The sequence below is a fragment of the Lytechinus pictus genome, chromosome 1 (assembly GCF_037042905.1).
Source record: "Lytechinus pictus isolate F3 Inbred chromosome 1, Lp3.0, whole genome shotgun sequence".
In the NCBI taxonomy this organism is placed as follows: Eukaryota; Metazoa; Echinodermata; class Echinoidea; order Temnopleuroida; family Toxopneustidae; genus Lytechinus; species Lytechinus pictus.
Genome location: NC_087245.1, coordinates 33430840 through 33454814, shown reverse-complemented (window position 1 = coordinate 33454814; position 23975 = coordinate 33430840). Strand labels below are relative to the sequence as shown.

At 34.5% G+C, this 23975-nt stretch overlaps 1 protein-coding gene across 2 annotated transcripts; it reads right to left on the bottom strand.

Moving 5' to 3' along the window:
- On the bottom strand, window positions 1-22597 carry LOC129261239 (acyl-CoA 6-desaturase-like). 2 transcript variants are annotated; one of them, XM_064100794.1, is made up of 10 exons: window positions 22526-22597; window positions 16145-16390; window positions 15250-15396; window positions 8715-8861; window positions 6404-6505; window positions 5157-5216; window positions 4036-4162; window positions 3357-3433; window positions 1493-1590; window positions 1-220 (listed from the first exon to the last, which is right to left on the bottom strand). In XM_064100794.1, the coding sequence occupies exons 2-10, from the start codon at window positions 16370-16372 to the stop codon at window positions 40-42; spliced, it is 1167 nt and encodes a 388-aa protein (XP_063956864.1). In that variant the 5' UTR covers window positions 16373-16390; window positions 22526-22597; the 3' UTR covers window positions 1-39. The 2 variants fall into 2 exon arrangements, with proteins under 2 accessions (XP_063956864.1, XP_063956858.1); XM_064100788.1 differs by having other exon boundaries at window positions 16145-16393; window positions 22526-22596.
- Window positions 22598-23975: the final 1378 nt, after the last annotated feature.

Genomic DNA, 23975 nt, shown 5'->3' with positions numbered 1-23975 from the left:
ATTTTCAGTGTTATGCTCGTTGGATTTTTCTCTTTTTATTCAAATCGACATTTTGTTGGGGTGGACTTGTCCTTTAATAAGCGCATAATAACTGGAGTAGTTTTCTATGCACTTTACACTAACCTGTAGCTCTAGCCATGGACGTGCTGCATCTTCATCAATCTCCATGGGTATGTGGTTAGACTGAGATACCCAGGTAAACCAAATACTTTCCATTACTCTGTAAATAAAGTAATAGGAATATTCTATATACCATTTAAGTCACAAAAGGATAAAACCAAAAACGGAGACCTGTTTTCAGCTCTACATCACTATCATCAAATAGGTTTTGATTAGAAATATGACAACCACAGTAAGAGTAAACTAGCTTCTTTAAATTGAGATTGAATAATTTGTGCATTGTTCATATATTATATGGTAGATTAAAAACTATAATCATTGTTGTGTCAGAAACGTGTCAGAAGACAAATGTTGATGAAACACTCTTCAGGAATCATATCCAAAGGTGTTTTCCTGAAACAGAGCAGGGGCCTTGCAAAGGACTTGCAACTGTTGTAACTTTGCCATTATGGCAACTACCATGGTAACAGGGCTCAGCAGCCAATCAGAATCAAGGTTTCCATGGTAGTTGCCATAATGGCAAAGTAACAACAGTTGTAACTCTTTATGAATAATAATAATAATAATAAACACTTCTTGTATAACGCATATCACAATTATGAATAATGTCTCTATGCGCTTCCCAGGGACTTGGATATTACCCCAGCTGTAGCTTGGCAGCCGTAATTACAAAGATTACAGCGCTCATGCATTTCAAGGAATAAATTCCTGCCAGGTACCCATTCACCTCACCTGGGTTGAGTGCAGCACAATGTAGATAAGTTTCTTGCTGAAGGAAATTACGCCATGGCTGGGATTCGAACCCACGACCCTCTGTTTCAAAGTCCGGAGACTAATCCACTGGGCCACAACGCTCCTATGAAATGGGCCCCTCGTCCCCATAACATAAAGAGTAACGGTTGATAGTGGGGTAGATTTTCGGGATTGATCACACATAATAATCAATGCAATCAATCATAGAAATAGGCCCCAAGACCAATTGCTATTTAAAGCTCTGAATTATGGGACCCTGGACTGATTAAACTCTACTGCCCTTAGTGATATAAAATGGTCTGTCTGGGGGGGGGCACGTGGTTGAGTGGTTATGACTCTCATCCCAATCTGAGGGATGTGGGTTTGGTTCCTAGCCATGGTTTTTTTCCTTCAGAAAGAAAATTACCCATATTGTGCTGCACTAAGTTTGGGTGAGGTAAATTGGTACCTGGTAGGAAGAAATTTATTGAATGCCTGAGCACCTAGGCAGCCCAGCCAATGCCGGGGAAATGATAATAGCAGGGCACGCTGGGAGAACAGTTTTCGGAATTGAATTGGCTACCCTGGTTAAATATGCCGTCATCATTATTATATTATTATTTTCTACTAGTAAACAAACCTGAAGGATTCATAGAAGAGAAAAATTTGCCACCATTTCATGAGAGGTAGATAGAGGTATAGAAACCTGACATAGTATAAGACGTTGCAGAACAGGTCCTAGAGGAGAAAAATGTGAATGAAAAGAAAATGAAACACTATTTACAACATTACCATTAGAATATTTATTCACTCACTGTAATATTAAAATGTATTTTCCATGAAATAATTTGATTTTATTGTCATCTGATTCACTATATACACACACGTATTGGCAGCTATTTGCATATTCATTAATATTCATAAGTCACATGACCAGAGCTTTTAGTGGTGTAAGATTCTGTTCACAAAATTCAACATTTTTGCACTAAAACCAACTTTTAAAAAAGTGAATCTAACAAAACACACCTTCAAAAGATTACTCTTACAGATCAAACTGTGACATGATGAATTTTCAGATCTAAAGGTACAAAAAAGTGAAATTTAAGCCACTTTTTTCCACATTTTGTAACTGTTTTTACAGGGACATATTTATGTACATAAGACACATCAGCATGAGGACTTTGAGGAACATAGTTTTGCACATGATTTGCACTAGTTTTGCTTCTTTGAAATGCTGTGGGGTGTTTCGTACATCTTCCAATCGCAAATTTAACAACCCGCGAAAATGTCGGGACCCCCCCCCCCCCCGATTCCCAAAAAATTCTATACGCGAAAATAACAGCTTGTACAGTAATACTAAATTGCGTTTCATCAGTTGGTTTGGATTCAGTTACAAAGGTGTGACTGATGCAGTCATACACAACTGTAATCTATCAAAATCTGGGGTCACAAGCACAGGACAGAAATACATGTTGTATGGCTATTCAAATCCTGCAGTGTTGCACATTATTTTGTGACAATTACAAGTACAAGAATGTGTGTTAAGTACTACATGTAGTTCATGTGTGATATTGTAACATCAGTATCAGTTGTCCACGGCCTTGCTGAAAAGCAGCATCTAGCTGAAAGCAGACTTTTTAATCATGATTAAATATATAAAATATAATACAAATACAATGATGAGGTTTGTCACACTTTGTCTGAACGAGCTTTCACATTCCCTTTTTTTTTTCCTTGGGAAATGTAAGATCTTGATAAGATCTGAAAAGGAAGAACTGGAAGGGCCATTACTTGACAACAAGCAACCACTTCCTTCAAATCTTCTTGTTAAAGGGTACCAAGGATCTAAGCGTATCTTTATGTCATACGCCCTATGTGGATAACTAAATAATCAAGAGCTTCAGTCCACCCCAATAAAAAGGCAATTTGAATAAAAAGAGAAACAACCATGAATAACACAGAAAATTTCATGAAAATTTGATACAAATAACAAATTTTATAACATTATAAAATGCATATATTGCTTATTTTTCAGTTATACATGGATGCACAACACAACAATATGTAAATAAGAAAGTTGATAATGTCACACATTCGGTATTTCTTTTGTATCTTACGGTTTGAATAATAAATTTTTCAATTTTTGCAGTATTGACATCACAGAAGCTCTTCATTGACTCATAATAGGTTCAACAATATTAATTCCAAGTGTTCAGGGGGAAATCAAACTTTGGTTTACAACATAATGAGGAAAAATTAAAATATTTAATATTTCATCATGGAATGAAATACAAAAGAAATATTGATTCGGAGACATCATTGATTCCCTTATTTGTATATTTTGTTTAATGAAATTCAGCAAAACTTAAAAAATATATTAACTCTTTTATCTCATATCTGAATTTGACTTAATTCTAATGCTTGTTTGATTTTTATCTTTTCATCAAAAATCAATGGTTGGGGTGGACATGTCCTTTAAATGAACAAAAACATTTTCAACTCACCGTCCATTCCCTCTGCTTGATCATGTGACGATAAATCATGAATTGGAAGTATGCAGGAAACAGCAAAGGGGGTCCAACTAAAAAATAAATCACAAGACATGATAAATCATATTCACTCAAGCTTTATGGGAAAAAGAAATGAATTGTTATATGACAATTACTTAACACACTATGACAAAATATCAATTTCAGTTTAAATATCAATATCATCCTAAGAAGCTTCATAGGATATGAAAACAAATGATTCATTGACCCCCCCCCCCCCATCCCCCCTTGTCAATATGTCAATAAGCATGCTATATAGAATTGGCTACTTTAAGAATCATTTCTTAATCATTTGGTATGACATCAAATGAAATAGAGGCCTGTTCTCATTGCCGGCAGTTTGAATTTGGTTCATGCAGCTTTTCAACCTGATTCTTAAGAGAGCATAGATGCTTGTCAGTTTGGACAAGTGAACAACTGGGGGACAGAGAGCCCAATGTCCTCTCCAAGGGACCAAAGGGTACTAGTGCATCAACTTGGTATTAAACCCAGGTCACAGGATTACAAGAACACTCCTATATCAACTGAGCTATCACACCTCAAATAATCTGTAAAACTGGCAAAACACTCTGCAATTCTTCCGGATAGGCTGAGAATCGGAACAGGACTGATGAGATAGCAAAGATAAACTTACTCAGGAAGAAGTACTTGTGTTGATGATTGTATGGCATTGACGACTGACCACTCTCTGCGACCATCACAGGCATCTTCTCTCCAACAACAAAGAGCTTTTCAAGACGAACATCTGGATCTTTGTTCATCTGAAGCAGAGAAAAATAAGATATCAGTTTCGTTCTCATATTAAGAGTCATCATCCTGCTACATGTACATCACATTTCTTGTACATGTATCCATGATCATACGCATGGGAGGGGAGGGGCAGTTATCCTCCCCCCACCCCCTGCAATTTTGAAAACTTACATATATTACTGAAAATTTTTACTGTATTCATCAAAAATCTGCACAAGATCCTTCAATTTCACTTCAGAACATGCAAAAGCACCCCATGACAAGCTTGATCACTTCGCTCCCTCACTTTGGAATTTCTTAAAGTTGTATGCCCCCGGGAAAAAAATTCTGCATATGGCCATGTTTGTATTCCATACTTCTATAAATTGCTAGGTACCATCAACCGAATTCAGGCAGGATAAACATGAAAAAAAAATGATTTCATACTCATAAATATTTCATTAATAATAATCCACTTTTGTTTAGCACTACTATCACATTAGAACAATGTTTCTAATCACTTTGCAATTAAATTGTTACCTCTAGTCATTGGATTCTGGCTCATTTACATGTAATTGCACTTTTTAAACATTTTCCATAGAGTACCAAAATGATGACGTCACAAAAATGTCATCATGCTCTACCAAAATATGGTATCTAATACGCTGGCAACGCAAAAAGGGAAAATTGATGATGTCACACTTTGGTACTCTATTGCAGAATCAAATCATTATTTACTTGGTATTGAGTTGGCAACTGACACTCTATTAAAGTGATGTTTTTGTTTACCTATCAGTTTGTAACCTCTACAAACATCCAATTCCCCCAAAATAAGTATTTTAAAAAAGGTTTGTAAAACCTCTTTGATGTAATTTCCTTACAAAGTGCTCATGTACGTGTGTACAAAATCCTGTGCTTGCACAAGTATTCATGGGTATTGTGTCCATGGAATTCAACATATTTTGCAATCTTGAGATCATTATCAAGTGGAGTAAAACAGAAATAGTTTGATAACTCTGTACATACCACATTAGGCTTTGCATGATGCTGATAGTGCATGTGATTCCACCATTTAGCTGATGCACCCTGTTGGGATGGATAGAACAATGTATTAGAATTCATACTATGTATCAATACTTCACTTCATTATAGGAAAAAAGTTTAAACAGCCCCTTTCCATTTCTAAACAGACCATCCGCAAGTATTCTTTCTATTTTCTTGAGCGCCTCTAATATATTTATAAAATAGCACTATATACATGTAAATGACTAGTATTATAATTTTCTATAGCTTTTTCGCCTATTTTCGGTATTTGATTTTTTTCAATACCAGAGTTACTATTACGTTTAATACTGGTACACCATTACAGTCTCTATTTCTGAGATTATCGCTTGCGTGCCGAAGAATGAATAATTATTCACAGAAGAAAACACTAATATGATATAATAAAATATTATGTCCATTGACCCAAAATGACCTTTGACCATGATCATGTGACCTAAGACATGTGCAAAACAATCATTCATACTTGATTACCCTTATGTCGATGTTTCATGAGCAAGTACCATAATCTTCCTAAGTTATAATGCCAATTCAACACATACTCCCAACTCGGCCAGAGTTCATTGACCTTTAAATGACCTTTGATCTTGGCCATGTTCCTGAAACACACACAGGGTATTCAGGGATACATTGCTGCTCTTACATTTAAGTTTCATGAACTAAATCCATAGACTTTTAAACTTATGACAATTCCACAAATACCCCTAACATTACCAAAGTTTGATGACCCTAAATGACCTTTGACCTTGATCATGTGACCTGAATCTAGCACAGGATGTTCAAGGATACTTGATTGCTCATATGTCCAAGTTTCATGAACTAGATCCATAAAATTTCAAAGTTATGATAATTCCTCAAATACCCCCAATATGGCCAAAGTTCATTGACCTAAGTGACCTTTGACCTTGGTCATGTGACCTGAAACTCACGCATGATATTCAGGAATACTTGGTTGCTCTTATGTCCAAGTTTCATGAACTAGGTCCATATACTTTCTAAGTTATGACATTTCAAAAACTTAACCAAGGTTAAGATTTCAATGTTGACTATGCTGTTGTAGGAAAAGTGGCACCTACTGTATAGTCTTGCTCTGCTATGCAGACGAAACAAAAATGATCGCACAAATGCATTCAAGTTGGGGAATTTTAGGGGGGTTCGGGCTGTCATGACAGCGAAACTACTTGTTGCCCTCATGTAGAACTACCACTTACCTTGACTGTAGACATGAAGATAAAGTGCAAGGCATGGTTCCACTTTGATGACTTGAAGCATGACAGGTGACCAAGATCATGTTGAAACCATCCTACCTGCGCCTGTATTTGAAACAGAAAAGTTGCTTTTCACCATTGTCTTCATGTAAATGTACATCCAGGGAGGGGGGGTTAGGGTTTCTTAGTATAAATGTATGATACTGTATGTATGTATGTACCACGGTCGATTTTCAGCCTAAAATTCTGTTCCAGAACATCACCAATTTATAGAAAACCATAGAAATTCCTATTTTTTTCCTTTTCCGGAGACCCCAAAATTTGTGGTTTCTCATTCCAGTGCCCGCCCTTACCATGGACCTACTACATGCTCATACTCAGCGCAGCAAAGTGGCAAATCGACATTGACTGCGTTCAGCAGACAGCAAAAGCTTTGCACAGCGATTCCAAGACCGGTAATTGGTTTATCGTGCAGAAACGTCATGATCAATTTCATGCATACTTATATAAAGCTCCGAAACACCTAATTTGTGCCGTTCCAGAGCATTGCATTTTTAGCAATTGTTATCCAAAAGCAGTTCCGGAGATCACATTTTCTGACCAAAGTTTAGTTCCAGAGCCCCCTGTATTCGTAGTTTTTGCTGCAGCATGCTGCAGCACAAACATGTAGGTATCAATATAATTCGAGTCCCCCCCCCCCCCGAATGGGAAGACGACAGATTTTGTCAGTGTCACCATCACCAAACAGCTACTGGATATTACGATTAATTGTTGTCAATGATACTATTTTTACCAAATTACATGATTTTAAGCCTCTTGTAAATTTTCAAAAAGCATTATCACTGTTCCAGTCCATTACTACATGTGCAATACACAAATATGTACGTCCTTTAACTAATGTTTAGGGTGACATGCAATAAAATAATGTGATTTTACAGGAACATTTATTTTTTAAATATAAATTTACTTTTCATGTTATTACATGTATGGAATAGGCTGAAAGTTTTTACACTGTACATGTGTATGCAGTTTTCTGACATCCAATCATTAAATTTTTAAGCTAAGTTCATTTTAAAGTGAAGCAAAAATATAATCAGAAAGTCAAAAAGGGGCCTAAGCTTTCGATCCTAGCAGAATCTTCGTCGGAGGCAAAATATAATTGAGAGAGGGCCATAAACATCAACAATTTTATTTAAATTTGGCCTCAAAAACATTGAACTGCCACTACACTTTTTAAAGATTAGAATTTTACATGTGGATCATGCTTATAAGTACTTCACAGCATTTACCCTCAATAATTTAGCAAAGTTTTTAGACAAAGGTTTTAAACAGCAGCAATTTGATCATCCCTTATATACCTATCATACATACTGTACTTATACAAATTTCTTGTATATTCACAATTTAATTTCTTCAAAATTTCACATCTTGAAGCAAAATGACAATCAATACTCCTTTACAATGTTTGGGGTTTTTTTTTAGAATGTTGCATTGTAAACAGTGATCATCCAAAGTTCATAATTTTTGCAATATTTATACATTTTTAATTTCAACTTCAATTTTCATGGTTCACTGTTTATTTTCAATCATCAATCGATTGTGATTTCAACCATGAACTATATGTAAGGTCAACTTTGTCTCGCTCAATACCTGTAGTGATTCTGATTTCAAACAGTAAAGGGGATGAGCATTGGTACTGTAGGGGCTATTGATGATTGCAATACTTTATGTAAATAATTATTAGGCCTTTATGTGACTGTCTGATGATTTTTTATCACAGTTGATTTATGGAATGGAAGATGAAACTTAAAGGGGGTACTCCTGGCTGAAAATACTTAAATCTAATAGAGTAAATTTAGCACAGTAAAATGCTGAAAATTTCATCAAAATCTGATAATAGTAAAGTTATTAAAATTTAAAATTTAGTAATATATTGTGAAAACAGTTGTCGTCATGAATATTTCATTAGGTGAGCTGATGTCACATCCCCACTTTCCTTGTTCTTAGAACTTTATGTTTAATAGTTGGGGTATTACTGTCTTTTATTTGATTAAATATTTTTATAATGAGTATACATGTTGTGTAAGAAGAATTGGCCACTACACTGTTTCATAAGAACTTCAATATCCAATATGGTATTGGTAACCATACACGCTAGCCAATCAAAATCAAGGATTTCCAAGAAGTTAAATACTAATGAGTTGGCAAAGTGACCATTTTGTAATAATATAAACTTTCATGCAACAGTCCTAGATTCGAGTATCATCTTCACACATTAAATAATGTATGTACATGTACATGTAGTTCACCATACCTGAAGTGTACCGTGCATCATTACACATGCGATGAACGTCCACCACGTTACTCCAAATGTCCTCATGACGATGTAAGACAAGATCTCCAGGCCAACGATATGACTCATATGAAGGAAGAAGAAGAGGAAATTAGCATTGAAAAGACCCTGAAATATTAAAAAAAAGGAAACAAAAGGTAAATATAAGGTTAAACTATTTTCATACATTTCATAAAAATACAGGCTTTTATGGGAACCAACAAGATCTTTAAAAAAAAGTTAATATAGGGATGGAGTATTAATTTCGAGTTTCGCAGTGGCTTGATGTGCATGATCATGCCTGCCTGAAGATATACTTTGTGACACTTAATGCAACATCTCTATGAATGACTGAGAGGCTTTTATAATTACCGGCTGAATTATTCTGTTTTTCACTTTGAATTCTGACCTTATCAGAGCTGTAAACCATTCATAACGTATAATCAAATGAAAATGTACACTACATATCCTCTGCAACCTAAAATTACTGTAAAAAGAAGGCAATTTGGTTGGTACAAACTATCCTCATAAAAAGGCACTGATAATATAAAATAAATTACATGTCACTGTTTTTCCCCTAAAATAAGCATTATACAGTGCGTATCAAAAAAAAGTTTACACTTTGAAAAACCCTGGGAATTAAAAAATATACAACATGTGGGTAATTTTTTCACATATAATCTTGGGTTTGGGTCTCATCTATCCAATGAAAGTAAAAGTTTTGACAGAATGTTACACTTGAGTGAGCACTGTCCATTTTTGTAAAGCTCGCAGAAATCAGTTTGCGCAGAAATGCTCGTTTTCACGCTGTGTCAAGGGGAAAGGGCGAAATCAAACTTTCCTTGCGAAACATTTCTCATACATTTCCCTTGCACTTTTGTGTCAATTGAATAAAACGGATCCATTCAAACATTTTGTAACAATTTTGCCACCCAAATTGAAATTTCAACACTTAGTAAGCACAACCTTTACCATTTTTGTGCAAGCTGGATCTGAAGACATAACTGAATCTGAACAAAAGTTTATATCAGACATCTCCAGCATTTTTCACTAAGGTTTTATCATGTAAAGTGGGTTTACATTTCACTTTTCATTCAATACTTGTTTCTCCACACTTATTCCAAGCTTGACAATGATTAACAAAATGAAAATCAAGCCTAAGCCATTTCATGTAAATCACAGCTCAGTGTAAAGCAAATATCGTCACAATGGTATTGGTGTGTGGGGGGAGTGGGGTGGGGCGCAATGTACTCTTCGAAGTGTTTTGGGCAAGGAAACAAGTTAAAAAGGGTAAAAGATATCTTCAAATCAATTTTACTAGCTAAATTCCATGTGTTCTTCATGATTAAGGTCTACTTTTATTCGCATAACTATTTCAAAGTTCTGCGCAAATCATTTTTCACTAACTTTTCAAAAGTAAGTGGTGCTCACTCAAGCGGAAATATTTTTCGACAGTTATATCGTCATTTGCTTAAATGGATCTGTACCAATGTTAAAATGTGGAAAAATCATCAGGATATTACAAATGTATAATTTTAGAGGATTTTTTCTTAGTGTAAACTTTTTTTTGATACACACTGTATAGGCTACTCATAACAGGCAGCATACAAATGAGGGGACCCTGACCTCACACACTCATCTTTTGTCTTCTTTTATGAATATGTGATTTCAGGCGTACTAAGAGCTCCAGTCTAAGTTCCATTTGGTTTACACAAATATCAAACTGATAAGTTTTTTTCTCATTGCAAACTGAGATTACTCCAATCTTACATACATTGTTCAAATTCTTTCAATATTTTTGTTTTTCTGTTTGACATGTATACATAAGGTGTACAGTAAATTGTATGTAACCAATTTTATAACCAAGATTCAATTCGACCTTTTAAGGACATTTAGCTTTAACAATCCTGCTAATTCAAAAATAAAACTTTAATTGGAGCTTACAAACAATGAGGAAAATAAAACTTTCAGAATGTACATGTACTACACATGTACCTTACACAAGGTACATGCAGTTACGTATACTGTACCAAGGATGTATTGTGTCAATATTACCCCAACTGTGTTTCTGTCAAGAACCACATGACTTTGTGATAATTTGTGGGGGATAACAAATCTACTAATTAGCACTGGAAGTAAATAGTACATGTACACGGTGTACATGTACTATCTACAATTCACCTCCAGTGCTAATTAGTAGATTTGTTATCTCCCACAAATTATCACAAAGTCATGTGGTTCTTGACAGAAACAGTGCACCCATCATTGACCTGCATGTATACAATTCGTTAGGTTTAAATATACTTATCTCTGAACTGTCAAATTACATAAACACAATACTACACAGTTACATAAACCAACATGTAATTGTTTCAGTATGCACAGACACACTTCAAACAACCTCTACATTGTAAGTATTCAACTTCAAATCTGTAAATTATCCTCTAGTCAGGATATTGACAAAACATGTAGAAAATGTTGTACAGTGTAGTACTGAACAGACCTTGATTTCCCTTTTTTTTTTGTGTACATATTTGTATCTATTTTTCATGTAATGATAAATTTGGACAGTACGTTTTATTAACATAATGTACAATGAAATACACATAATAAGAATGAGTTATTTTGACACCATTGACAAATGAAGACCTATAGAAATATGACACTAAATGGCTAGCCTGTTTTTTTAGTAAACTCCCATAAGTGTATAAAGTGTAAAAACAGCACCCAAAAAGAAAAAGAAAACATTACTGATTAAGGGTGTCAGATTTAACAATTTGAAAATTTTAATGTTCACAAAAAGAAAATCAACGGCCACTTCATTTCTTGTATGATTGGATAAGTTCACGTAAACACTTTACCAAAGCTTCCGACAGGCTTTAAATTACTAGTAATTAACCCTATTCGAACACCTTGCATACCCACGTGTTCTCTACATGCTATGGGGTGATTGGTAAAGACAGGCTGATTAATCACTGCTCAATTAAATTCAGAATGTTGGTTCAGTGTGTCATAATGTTTGTTCATTGTTTACAGCCCCTGTTACATGTTTGGGATCAACTCTTATATGACACAGTCTACAAGGCTTTTGCTATGATGTAAAACCAAAGTTATGCAATCATTGAAATGTGTAAACCATTGTTGCTTACGGTATATATAAGGAAAATACATCTGAGAGACCTACAAATAACACGGGATAAATGTGTAGTTTCTTGTGGGTTTTTTTTCATAATCTTGACAAGATTTTCATCCAAATTATTATAATAATAATAATAATAATATTAATACAGGTATATTTACCCAGGGAAGCCGCTTCAGTTCCGAAAACTGTTCTCCCAGCGGGCCCTGCTATTATTATTACCCCGGCTTTAGCTGGGCTACCTAGGCGCTCAAAGCATTGAAGGAATTTCTTCCTACCGGGTACCCATTCATCTCACCTGGGTTGAGTGCAGCACAGTGTGGATAAATTTCTTGCTGAAGGAAATTACGCCATGGCTGGGATTCGAACCCACGACCCTCTGTTTCAAAGTCCGAAGACTAATCCACTGGGCCACAATGGGGTATTGATGGGGGAATAGTATTTTCTGAGTGGAGGCAACTTATACCTTCTTGTTTGAGCCACATGGCACTCTTTAATGAACTCACTATTAATGCTCCTGCATTCAAAAATATATAACTCTTAAAGATTAATGCTAATATTTAAAATAAATAATGAAACAAAAAGTGAACATGTGTCACAGAACACTCAAGCCATTATAAAAAGTGAATTTAGCAAGAAAGGGAACCAATGAATATAGTTGTTAATGAAAAAAAAAAAAAATATATATATTTATATCCTACATAGAGTAAATCCTGTATAGTGATTGGTTCAAGTAGCATCATGTGACCTAATATATTTCAACTATGATGTTGCGTGACGTCAGACCTCGATATATTTTTGGATATACCAATATTATGACGTCATTATTTCACAAAACTGGATATCTCGGCGCACCGGCTTGCGCGCTCTCTCCCCCGGGCGCGCAAGTCCAGCGCGATGCGTCAGCGCAGACACTAATCTGCGTTCCGCTGAGCGCGGTGGCTCGGAGAAAAGTAGGTAATTCAACGCAAGTAACAGGACTTTGCATGCTCAGCGCATAGATTTTGGTTATGAATTATTAAAAGTAGGATATAAAACAAATATATCAGGCGTTTCATTCGAAAGCATAGTGGGAATTATTAATCCTCGGTTGGACTGGCAAAACTACTATATTTCCCTCGGGGCTTCGCCCCTCGGGGAAAAATAGTAATTGCCAGACCAACCTCGGATAAATAATTCCACTATACTTTCTCAAAGCCTGATATATTTGTTTAATATATACCGGTATATATATTTGTGCACATTAATGTCAAAATGAGCACAAATACTGTAGTTCTAAAGAAACAGTAAAAATTAGATAATCTAACCCTACATGTACAGTACATGTATATCTAGGAAGTTTCAATTACCTTCCTGTATTGAGGAGTTTTCCATTTAAAAGGGTTATTCTAATAATCCACTATGAATAGTATATACATACAGGTACACACAGAATAGTTCATGATTATTCAAGCCAATTACATGTAATCACAGTACCAGCTCACAAATTTTACATAAAGCCTCTTCTACTTTTGTCAAGGTTTTGAAACTGATTTGCATGAAATTTGTAACTCAACTGTTCTTGAATATATAGTAAAATATATAAAGGGAGGAGTACGCTCTTTAAGATATCAATAGACTGTGTGCATAAATCCCATATAATAAGAACTGACTGTGTCCGGTATTAAATAGAAAGATAGTTAATAAATCTTTGGGAGAAAGTCATTACAATGTCAATCCATGAACAGTTTAAAAAACAAATCATGAAGTACACTCTTCATGCACCGTCAGTCTGATATGCATGTTTACTGACAAAGTTCACTACAGATATAGAACTATTTACTATTCTTGACAAACGGTCTGCCTAGAACAAAAATGTCAAAAACTTCAGGGCCTTAAATTTACTTCTTCATTTTCAAGGGTCAATTCAACTTGTTATAATAACTTATTTGCAATGAGTTTAACCCTAAAACCGCTGGGGGGTTGAATCAACCCCCCCCCCCCCTTGACATTTTCAGTGACCACTCAGGTGCGTGAAATTTTTCAACCGCGTCACTCACTGACTTTTTTATTTGAAGTCTTGCGCATCTTTTGGAAAGAAATTTAAGATGGGTGTGTGGTTGAAAAATTATGCAACATTACGCAAGTCCAAAACTTGATTTTGTGTACAAAGTCAATGTAAATTTAGTTTTCTCATCTTATTCATAAAGATAGAATCATTTTTACTTAAATCAGCAGAAATTCATTGATTTTTGCATAATTATACTTCAAAAAAGGTTCTGCTATAAATTTGGCAAAAAAAAGAAAAACAGAGAAACAATAAGAAATTTATAAAACAATAAAATACATTAAAAATTCATTTTCAAACCAGGATTTTTTTTCATTAAAAAATTGTTACAAATGGTACAAAGAATATTTACACCAAAAATTTGCATTCTATGAATTTTTAATAGTGAATTAGATAAAAAAGTATGATTTATGCATAAATTAGCATACATGTAATTCATTTTTTTTTATCTGATGATTTCAGAAAAATTAACCATACCCCCCCTTCATCATCATCATCATATAACATCCAAAAAAGCCCGGCCTGGTTTAAGGCTAATAAAATCATACCATTCGATTGGCTGATAGTATATTTGTTAAAGAAATTGAGCATTTTTTTGTTATGATAAGCCGTCATAAAACGGGATCCAGGTATTGTTGTAAAGGTACGTGCAATCTGGCACAATGCTTAATGCCATAGCTGGTCAAAGTTCAAAGTAAGTTTAATTGCATATACAATCAGGGATCTTGTCCTATCTTAGTTATCAAAACCATACATGTACAACCCTAACAAGAACTAGATGGACCTTGCATAAAATCTAATTTTTTGACAGAAGCTGATCCAGATGACTGAATAAATTTACTAAGATTGGTACCCCCAAATATTTGTAATGGCCAAATTTGTTCAATATTATTATTACATAAAAATACATCTATGGACAAATAATTGTTGTTGATCACTGCTCAAGCAATTAATTTTAGAACCGCGGTTCTCAATTGGCAGGATATTAATGTTGTTTACAGTGTATATAAACAGATTGAAGCCATCCAAAAGACATCATATTCAGATATTTGTTTGGGGGGGGGGATACTCTATCTCCTGGACCCCCTATCAGGAGGTTTCACTTCAACTTGCTACACATATGTAACAGCAATTAACACTGACAAATTTATTGATAAATAGTGGAGGAAGATAATGCAAAAAAAAGAAGAAACATTCTATATCGATTATTATATAATATTCTTAAAATGAATTAATAAACAATATTTAGATCACATGATTTGTAGATTTCTTTTGTGTTTTTTTTTCTGAATATCCGAGATTGAAAACCTTTAACAGCTCCCAATACCTACCATTTTCTCAGCAGTTTCTCGTAGCTCAGCAAAGTCTTTGACAACTTCTTTTTGCTCAATTTGATCTTTGACAATCTGTCCAATATGGATAGACTTCATGAACTTCCTCACGTATTGTTCATCATTGTGAAAAGCTGTAAATGCTTCCTGTGGATGGAAGTGAAAATTCTTTTTAATTATTTTTTTCATTTTTTTATTTTTTTTTATTTATTATTACCAAAATAATTCATTAAGTATCATGATGAGCATTCACCTGTAAGCTATACATCATACAGTAAAACCAAGGGGGGAAATATCTTGCTGCTTTATCATTACCTAATCACAAATTTTATCAATTGAGAGTTTCTTTTTCTATATCTACATGTACAACTCATATATTGCGAATAAGAATGACTGAGTAAAAACAAAATAGTGAAAGGGAACCAACAGGTTATTTAGTGTGCAGTACAGTACATGTATCTCACTTCCTAAAGGAAACTCACCTTGATTGAGTTCATGGATTGCAAGAGATGTTCTAGATGCTGATATCAAAGTCAAGTAAGATTGTTTTAATAACAAAACTTGAGTACTTTATAAAAGTTATACCTATTTTCTCTATTTTTTAGATACGGAAGTAGGAACTGTTTAATACAAACAAGCCATTCCCCAATCAATCAGATACTTCCTCTAATGCATAGTGAAATGATCATGAGCACATACATGTACATGTAGAATGGCTGGTGTTTTAAAGTAAGGCATATGGTTTATGGTTCATTTTAGGAATTAGCAAGTGAAGAAGCCGGACTGTGCATCAAATTATAGTTTTCATGATTTTTTTTGTCAATAACACATTCAGATTTCAATTATTCCATTGACAGTACGTGTTCTGGCTCTTAAACAGCCAAAAGAGCCTTACGGATCCGTCTTGTCCAGCATAGTGTGTGATGACTTTAAACCCTCCCGGATGCCTCTTACTCCACTGTGTGATGTCATAGACCTGGTTATCAACTACCAGCCACTTCTCCTTCACGGTCTTGCCATCATGCTTCTTCACCTCATCCCAGGTGACATCACCCACAAACCTCCTCGGCTTGTGCACGGCACCCTGTACCTCTCCATTGGCTTGGTTCCTTCCCAGACCCATCTTTCACGCTACGGAAAACTACTGTACAAAAGAGAAGGGAAAACAAAACAAAAGACTTCATAACATTGAAACAGGCTAGGAGATGAAATGAACGAATCATACATGTATATCATAAAAACATGAATATTGATGATCAAACTGATGCAATATTTAATTTTAAATGACCATTTTATATTTCAAGCTCTTGCACGTGCGTCAGCAGCTCCATGATGCGTACAACCTTAAACATGGAGAATCAATCCCTTTTGCAGCTCCATCTGAAAGCTGATGGCTGCATGTGCAATCAATGGCCGACAGTGATGTTGGAGGTTATTTAGAATTAAAAGTAACAAGAAGTCAAAGCCAAGGTTGCAAATACAAACATGGTTATTTGATTTATAACTGAATGCAATGAAAGAATGATTTTGTAAAGCTAATTAGTCAAAAATTATCCTTTGATTAATGTTTTTTTTTTTAATTTACAATTTCTAAATAGTCTACATTACCGGTACTACTAGTATGAAGTGCTGCAAAGTATGACGAATATGACCTCAAATCCGAATAAATAGTAGAGTGGTTTGGAATCATTCCTTACTGATATAGATCTAAAGCCTTTGGCATGTTTTTGGTATTCTAAATAGCACAATAGCTCCCAAAAAAATGTGCTGATTCTATATTTTAAAACAAGCACATGAACCCCTATTTTTAAATGTTTAGGTCTAGAGATCTACAGTCTTCGCTAGCAAGCTTGCAAATTATGGTGAAAATGACATGGATTTTGAAAAAAAGTGTGGAGAGCATAAAGTGCAGCATTTATTGTACTTCTCAGATTTGTATATATTTGAAATATATTTCAGGTGCTAACTTAAAGCATGGATCCTACTATCAAAAGTGACATTGTATGAAAGTAGAGTTTGAGCTTTTTTTTCTGATGATAATTGATATAGGCTAAATAATGTTTGTGCCTAAAAGCAAAACACAAAATTTTGCACAATTTGCAAGAGAAAACAGAGGAAGAAAACTCTGTTTGAGGCCTCTTTTCAGGCCTGAAATTCACTTATTTATCAAAATATTTTATTCAAAAGAAATAACCAATATAAAAAAGTAATGTTTACTCTTTCCTATGCTATGGTACAAAAATAATCAATTTTACTCAAGTCAAGAGTCAAGGAGAAAATGTTATTGGTAAGTTTGAGAGTAAAGTCTCCCAATTCACGAGATTTTGTAGGGATATGAATTCAGCCACGAAAGGACTTGGATAAATCTTGCTCATTTGCTCATTAACATAGGGTACTTCAGGGGCAGATCCAGCCATCGCCAATAGGGGGGGCCCGGATTTTTTTTCAGCCATGTTTTCCCAGATCGGCCACTCGAAGATGATTTTTGGTTTCTTTGAAGGGGTAGTCCTAATAGTCACTTCTCAGCTTTATAAATCAACATGAATACCGGTATATAATATCAAATATCCTTATATATATACCGGTATATAATGCGAGCGCAAAGCGCGAGCTAAATTTTTTTTGAAATCTTATGTATTTTTTCCTAAAATTTGAACATTCTGGGCAATGTTTGTTATCCTGAAAAGGATGTGTATGCAACTAAATAATTGCCACGAACGCCACGCGCGAGCAGAAATGAAGTGATGGAAAAGGTACCTGTTAAAGGCTGCATGCAGTTAGCCATGAAGACGTTACATATTTATTTAAAAAAATCAAATGATGCGAGCGCGAAGCGCAAGCTGAAATTTTTTGACATTTTAACCTAAAGAATGGAAAGGGTTTTTTTTAATTAAGCAAAACTAAACAATTGATTTCGAGATTTAGACCTACTGAACGAGACACTCTATTCATGTTATGTAATCCATTACTAAAAGGATGATCTTCCTTACATTAATAACGCGAGCGCAAAGCGCGAGCAGAAAATTTTTATTTACGTTTTGAACTGATCGAAAAGGTACCTGTAGTGTTAAGGACTGCTTGCACTTAGCCATGAAGACGTTACATATTTCAACAATCCAATAATGCGAGCGCGAAGCGCGAGCTGAAAATTTTTGACATTTATACCTAAAGAATGGAAAATTTAATCAATTTTTTGTAATTGTGAACAGGATAGCTATATAACTAAACAACTAATTGATGGAAAAAAATTGAGATTTAGACCTAAAAACGGGACACTCTAATCATGAAAAGAATAAGAAATAGGGGATCTTCCTACATGAATAATGCGAGCACAAAGTGCGAGCAGAAATTTTTTGATATTTTGTGATCTGAAACTGGATAATGATTTAAATAGAGAACAAGTTAGGTATCTGAATATACATGCGCGCGTGTTTCATATTTAGACCGAGAATCCAGCCATTCTAAATAATCTTTTATCATGAAAATCAAAGCGAGCGTGAAGCGGGAGCTTAAACTATTTGACAGACAGACATTTGACTGACAGCATTTTGATCTGAAAAAAAGTCAATTTCAGCTCTATATTTCAAGCACTTCCTATTCCTCTTGCTAAGCGCGAGATGAAAAAAAAGGACAATTTAATTATTGAATTAATATCTTATTCATTAATGCCTAATGAGGGTGCGAAATCTGATGATATTATGGCCTGAAAACTTGACATTTTTTTGTAATTATACATAGGATGCATCAGTTAATATATTTTTAACCATTAATGCGAGCTCAAATTGTGGACCAAATTTTTTTATAAACTATATAATGTTATTTATATTTTGATCAATAAAGATTGAAAGAAAAAAAAACTATCATGAAAAGGGGACTTTAAGTAGTTTGTTGTATAATCAATATTGAGACATACATAACTCGCCAATCAAAATGCGAGCGTGCAGCGCTAGCTGATACGTTTTGACAATCAGACCTGAAAAGGGATATTCTGAAAACTTCATGGAATACACGAAAGTAATAGGTACCTGATAAATCAAAATTTGCGAGCGCGCAGCGCGAGCAGAAAATGTTAATTTTCAGACCATAAAACTGACATTTTTACAGAGCACTTTTTAAGAATCAATTTGTAAATCACAAAACAATAATGAAAGTTCGGTGAGGTGAAATATGTTTTGTATATTGGCTTGACTAGATACTTAAACTCCATATTGTAGGTACGTGACAATCCGCGCTTCCGCAGGTTATTTCCTTGCACCGCGCTATCGTTACGCCTCTGGTTCGAGTGCACAGTGCATGTCTCTGCTAAAATCGCTGTAGCGGTGCTATTTTTAGACCTTACATCATGAATGGGGTATCGATCAAGAGATCGGGAATCCCACTTGATATCGCTTTTTTTTTTTTCCGTACGATGAACAAGGTCTGAGATACGACCATCAAAAGATTGGAAACGGATTCGATGCCTTGAATTTCAAAAAAGGAAGGTATGTATAGTTTTGAATGTTATATATCTACGTAGAATATTTATTTAATTACCTGCATATGAAATATCTAAGTGATTTCATTAACGAAACAATGTTTTTTAGCTACAAAACTTGCTGTATGTGCCAAGCAAAAATTGGCTGCATGACCACGCGCGCATTATAGGCATCCTGGCGAGTTTTCACGGGGCTGCGCTGGGCTAGTATGTGGCTGCCAGCTGTGCTAGGGCGCTGATCTTGCTGCTTGCTGAAGTGGGGTTTATTGTTTGTTTACCAAATTAACTGCTCTTTTCTTTCGTGTTTTGGATTAATATAACTGCATTCAAAGATATTGGGGGGGCACATCTCCAAATTTATTTTGAAAAAGAAAGCTGGGCAGATTGAGGCTTAATATCAGTGTGTGTGTGAATCGGCTCCCCAGGACTACGAGGCAGGACCCATTCCCCTTCTTTTAAAAAGGATTATTTTTAAATAGCTTCTTTCATATTCTTTATTTTCTCTTTTCTTTTTTATTTTCTTCACTTTTCTTTTCTATTTTTTCTTTTCCTTTTTTAAAATTTTCATTTCTTTTTTTTATGTTCTTTTGTTTCTTTCCTTTTCATATTTCCCCTTTAGGTTTTCTTTTATTTTTATGTTTCTTTTGTAAATTTTTGTATTGTTTATTTTTTCAATTTTTTTGGTCAAGTTTCATTATTTGGAGACTGGATTTGCTTTTGAAAGGAGAATATCTTATATGTTGATTTTTTTTATTAAAATGCACGAACTATATGTTATTCATTTTTTTGTTGTTATCTTTTTTCACTCTTGTAAGAAAATACATGAAAACTCAGAGGAAAGAATATTTCATTTCCAGATGGGTCTAAGTCCTGTATTTATGTTTTTTTTTATTTTTTATTTTACTTTTTTTTTTTTACTTTTTTTTTCATTAGGGGTGCAGGTGGGGGTTGTGTTTTACACTGGAAAATGGGGATGGGATTGGTACAAGTTTTTGTGTCACTTTTGTTTCTCTTGTTTTAATGTTTGTTTGGAGCATTGATGTCTGGTTTTTTTTTTTTTTTTTAGAGCTTTGTTATCTTTTTTTCCTGGTTGTTTTTTGTTTTGTTTTGAAAGAAATAGACCACTCTTTTCCTTTTCTTTTGGCTTCAACTAATAATTTGAATTTATTCATTTTTCTTAAAAAAAAGAGAGCTCAAACAGGGCCTTTATAATACAATGTGTGTATACAAATCTAAGAAATACATTGAAAACTGATAGAATATATTAAAGCTTAATTTTTATACTTCTTGATACTTGAAATAAATTGCAAACAATGCTACATAACATATTTTACACTCAGCTGCTCATCCCTCCTAAAAAATGTAATCAAATCTCCATTGTCTCTAAAATCAAGAGCTACATATTATACATGTATAACAAATTGTTGAAACAATAGAATACATAAAGAATTGGTGAAACAATCATATACATCAGAAAAAAGCACACTTGTATTTTTATTTGGTCATACAAAGTGCAAAAGGGATAATTTTTATATGTAAAAAAGGACCCCTGTACATACATGTATACAAAATTTACAATACTTAGTTGAAAAAGAGCTTGTAATTTATATCAGAAAAACAAGGAAATACATTAGAAATTACAAAAACAATACTTTTAGCAAATTTATTTAGGATATTATCTACATGATGCTGTTTTGATGCCAACTAAATTATGTAAATTATCTATCATGATCACCTTCATTTGGCAAAAAAATTGTGTTGAGTAATTGTGATTTTGCATAATTTGCTTAATTAATTAGAATTAATTAAAAGAAATAATTTTTCACATAATAATAAGAAAAATTACAAGATGATTGATTACACATCGATTGAGTCTTCTTTCACTTTTCCATTGATACCTAAATTACCGGTACTTCATAGCCGGGGCTTAAAAAACAAAGAAGTTAGAGCCTGTTGAAGACTTTGGTTCAAAATGGTCACAAAAATCGGTTCTGTACTCCATTGACTTTACATTAAGACAATGACCACAAATTGGGAAGAATATGCGCGACTTAAACTGGAATAACTCTATAATTTCTTAGTTGATGAAAATTAGAGTTCTTGGTAATGGTATCATTTGAATTGAAAGGTCTTTTTATTTAATTTTAAGAGCTTTCAAATGATACCAAATTTATTCATATTTGATGATTTTCATTTTTTTTGTCACATACAGATTGAACAAGATATGAAAATCACCTAACAGGGAATGCGAGCGCAAAGTGCGAGCGAAAATTTTATATATTGACATAAAAAGAATCTTTTTATTTTACAAGTCTTTATTTCATTCACTCGTCTTCCTCCTCTTCTTCTTCTCTCTTTTCCCTCCTTTTTTCTTTTTTTTTCTTTCTTTCTTTTTTTTTTTTTTTTTGCTCCGCCAATAGGGGGACCCCGGGCCCCCTCCCCCCTGGATCCGCCTATGTACTTGCAGACTGACTGAACAACCAAAAATAGAGACTTAACTTTTTTGGTCTAAGAAAAAAAAAAAACTCTAAGTTACCCGCCCACAACAGTCGACCCCACACATTGATTGAGTTATCATGCGGGCTCCGTGCCGGTACCCTGGGCCTGGCGTCCAAGGGCAACCAATCCCCGCTCGCATGGCTCGGCTGGAACTGGTCAAATCACATTGATATATACTCTAATTCATGCTGTAAAAGGTCTATGAATAAATTCCATTCGAAAATTGAGAATATAAATGAAATTTCTTTCAATTTAATTAAAAAACTAAAGTGAAAACAGACAAAATGTAAGTAAATTACTCACTTGAATAACAGGTCACTCCAACGAGTCCAAGAGCTAGGCGGCAGCTGACAACGATTAATTTATTATCCACTAAGTATCGAACATGCGCCGGACCGATATCGTGCCCTTTGCCCTCCAGGGCCCTGCGCGTGCGTGAACTCACAAATATATCAGCTTCCATGATTACCAGTGCTATTTAAATTCATTAATCAAGAACTTTTCGTTTAAAGAAGGAGCCGTTATTTTTTGTTTTGCTTTGAGTGTAAAATTTTTCATAGAATAAGCCATAAACCGTTTGTCTCAGAATAATATTTGTCAAGTCAATGATGTGTATACTTGGGATCATAGAGTGGGATAGAGTGTTGTTTCTGTAGGAAGGTCTTTTCAATAGCATCGGGTGATCTTTCGCGTATGAGGCGAGAAGCATACGATATTATGGGTCCGATATCACATCGATACAAAATTTACAAATTACGCAAGCCATGCATATTCTGTTGGCACAGACCCTTTGCTTTCGCAATTCGCATAATGCATACTTCACAGTCTGAAGTAGTGAGACTAGATTCACTGTGTACTGTTGCTGGCCAGTATAGCTTCCTGTTTGAGCTGCCAAAGGGATGACTCCATCAAGTATCTACAGACAGCATTTGGAGTAAATACTATCGACCTGTTTTGTTTGAAGTGTCAATTATGAGTCTGTGCTTGCAGACTAAGCCGTGCTCGTGGTGCTATGCTTAGTTGCTAACCCCTTCTTCTATATTTTACGCCACGCCCTTCATTTTTCATTTCTACTGCATTGCCATTGGGTCTATTTATTTCAGGGGGAAAAAGACATTTGACAAATAAATAATTTTCTGGAGCGTATATATTGATATAGACCTCTGGCTAGTACTGGTTATCCACCTATACATTTATGATTTATGATATCATCATGATCATGATCATCATGATAAAAAAATGATGATTATCATAATAAATTCATGAATTCTATCATGATTTATATTCCATCGGACCCTGTACTGTATATTATACAAAAAAAGCTATACCAAAATAAAGCCTTTGTCAAATAACTCTTGGAACTCTTCTTTTCATAACTTTCTATTCTGTAACACTGGGCTTCACCATGCATAATAAACAAAGAAGGGTAAAATGACTATAAATGAACCAATTTTATACGGATTAAGATGAATGGAGTTGTTTTATACATGAAATGGAATTACTCGTAGGCCTAAGCGGATTCAGTCGGCATGAAAAACTGAATTAAAAAAAATATTAATTGGTTTACCATCATCGATGTTTTGATCATGTATTACAGGGGCAATTTTTATTTCCACTTGGAGAGAGCGGTCGCGCATTTTTTGTTATGATGAAAGGAATTTACATAATTTGTGCAATTGGTCTATAATGCAAATTCGTCCAGTTACCAACTCGTCTACTATCATTGGTCTACCATCAGTTCGTCCCACTGATC

Bases quoted from the DNA above. Each gene is read 5' to 3' on its own strand.
- LOC129261239 (XM_064100794.1), bottom strand. From the start codon at position 16,372: ATGGGTCTGGGAAGGAACCAAGCCAATGGAGAGGTACAGGGTGCCGTG. The intron at 8,862-15,249 runs GTAGGTATTGGG...TTAATATTTCAG, and splicing joins GAGAAACTGCTGAGAAAATG to GGTCTTTTCAATGCTAATTT. The intron at 4,163-5,156 runs GTATGTACAGAG...TCTCTGCTTCAG, and splicing joins ATCATGCAAAGCCTAATGTG to ATGAACAAAGATCCAGATGT.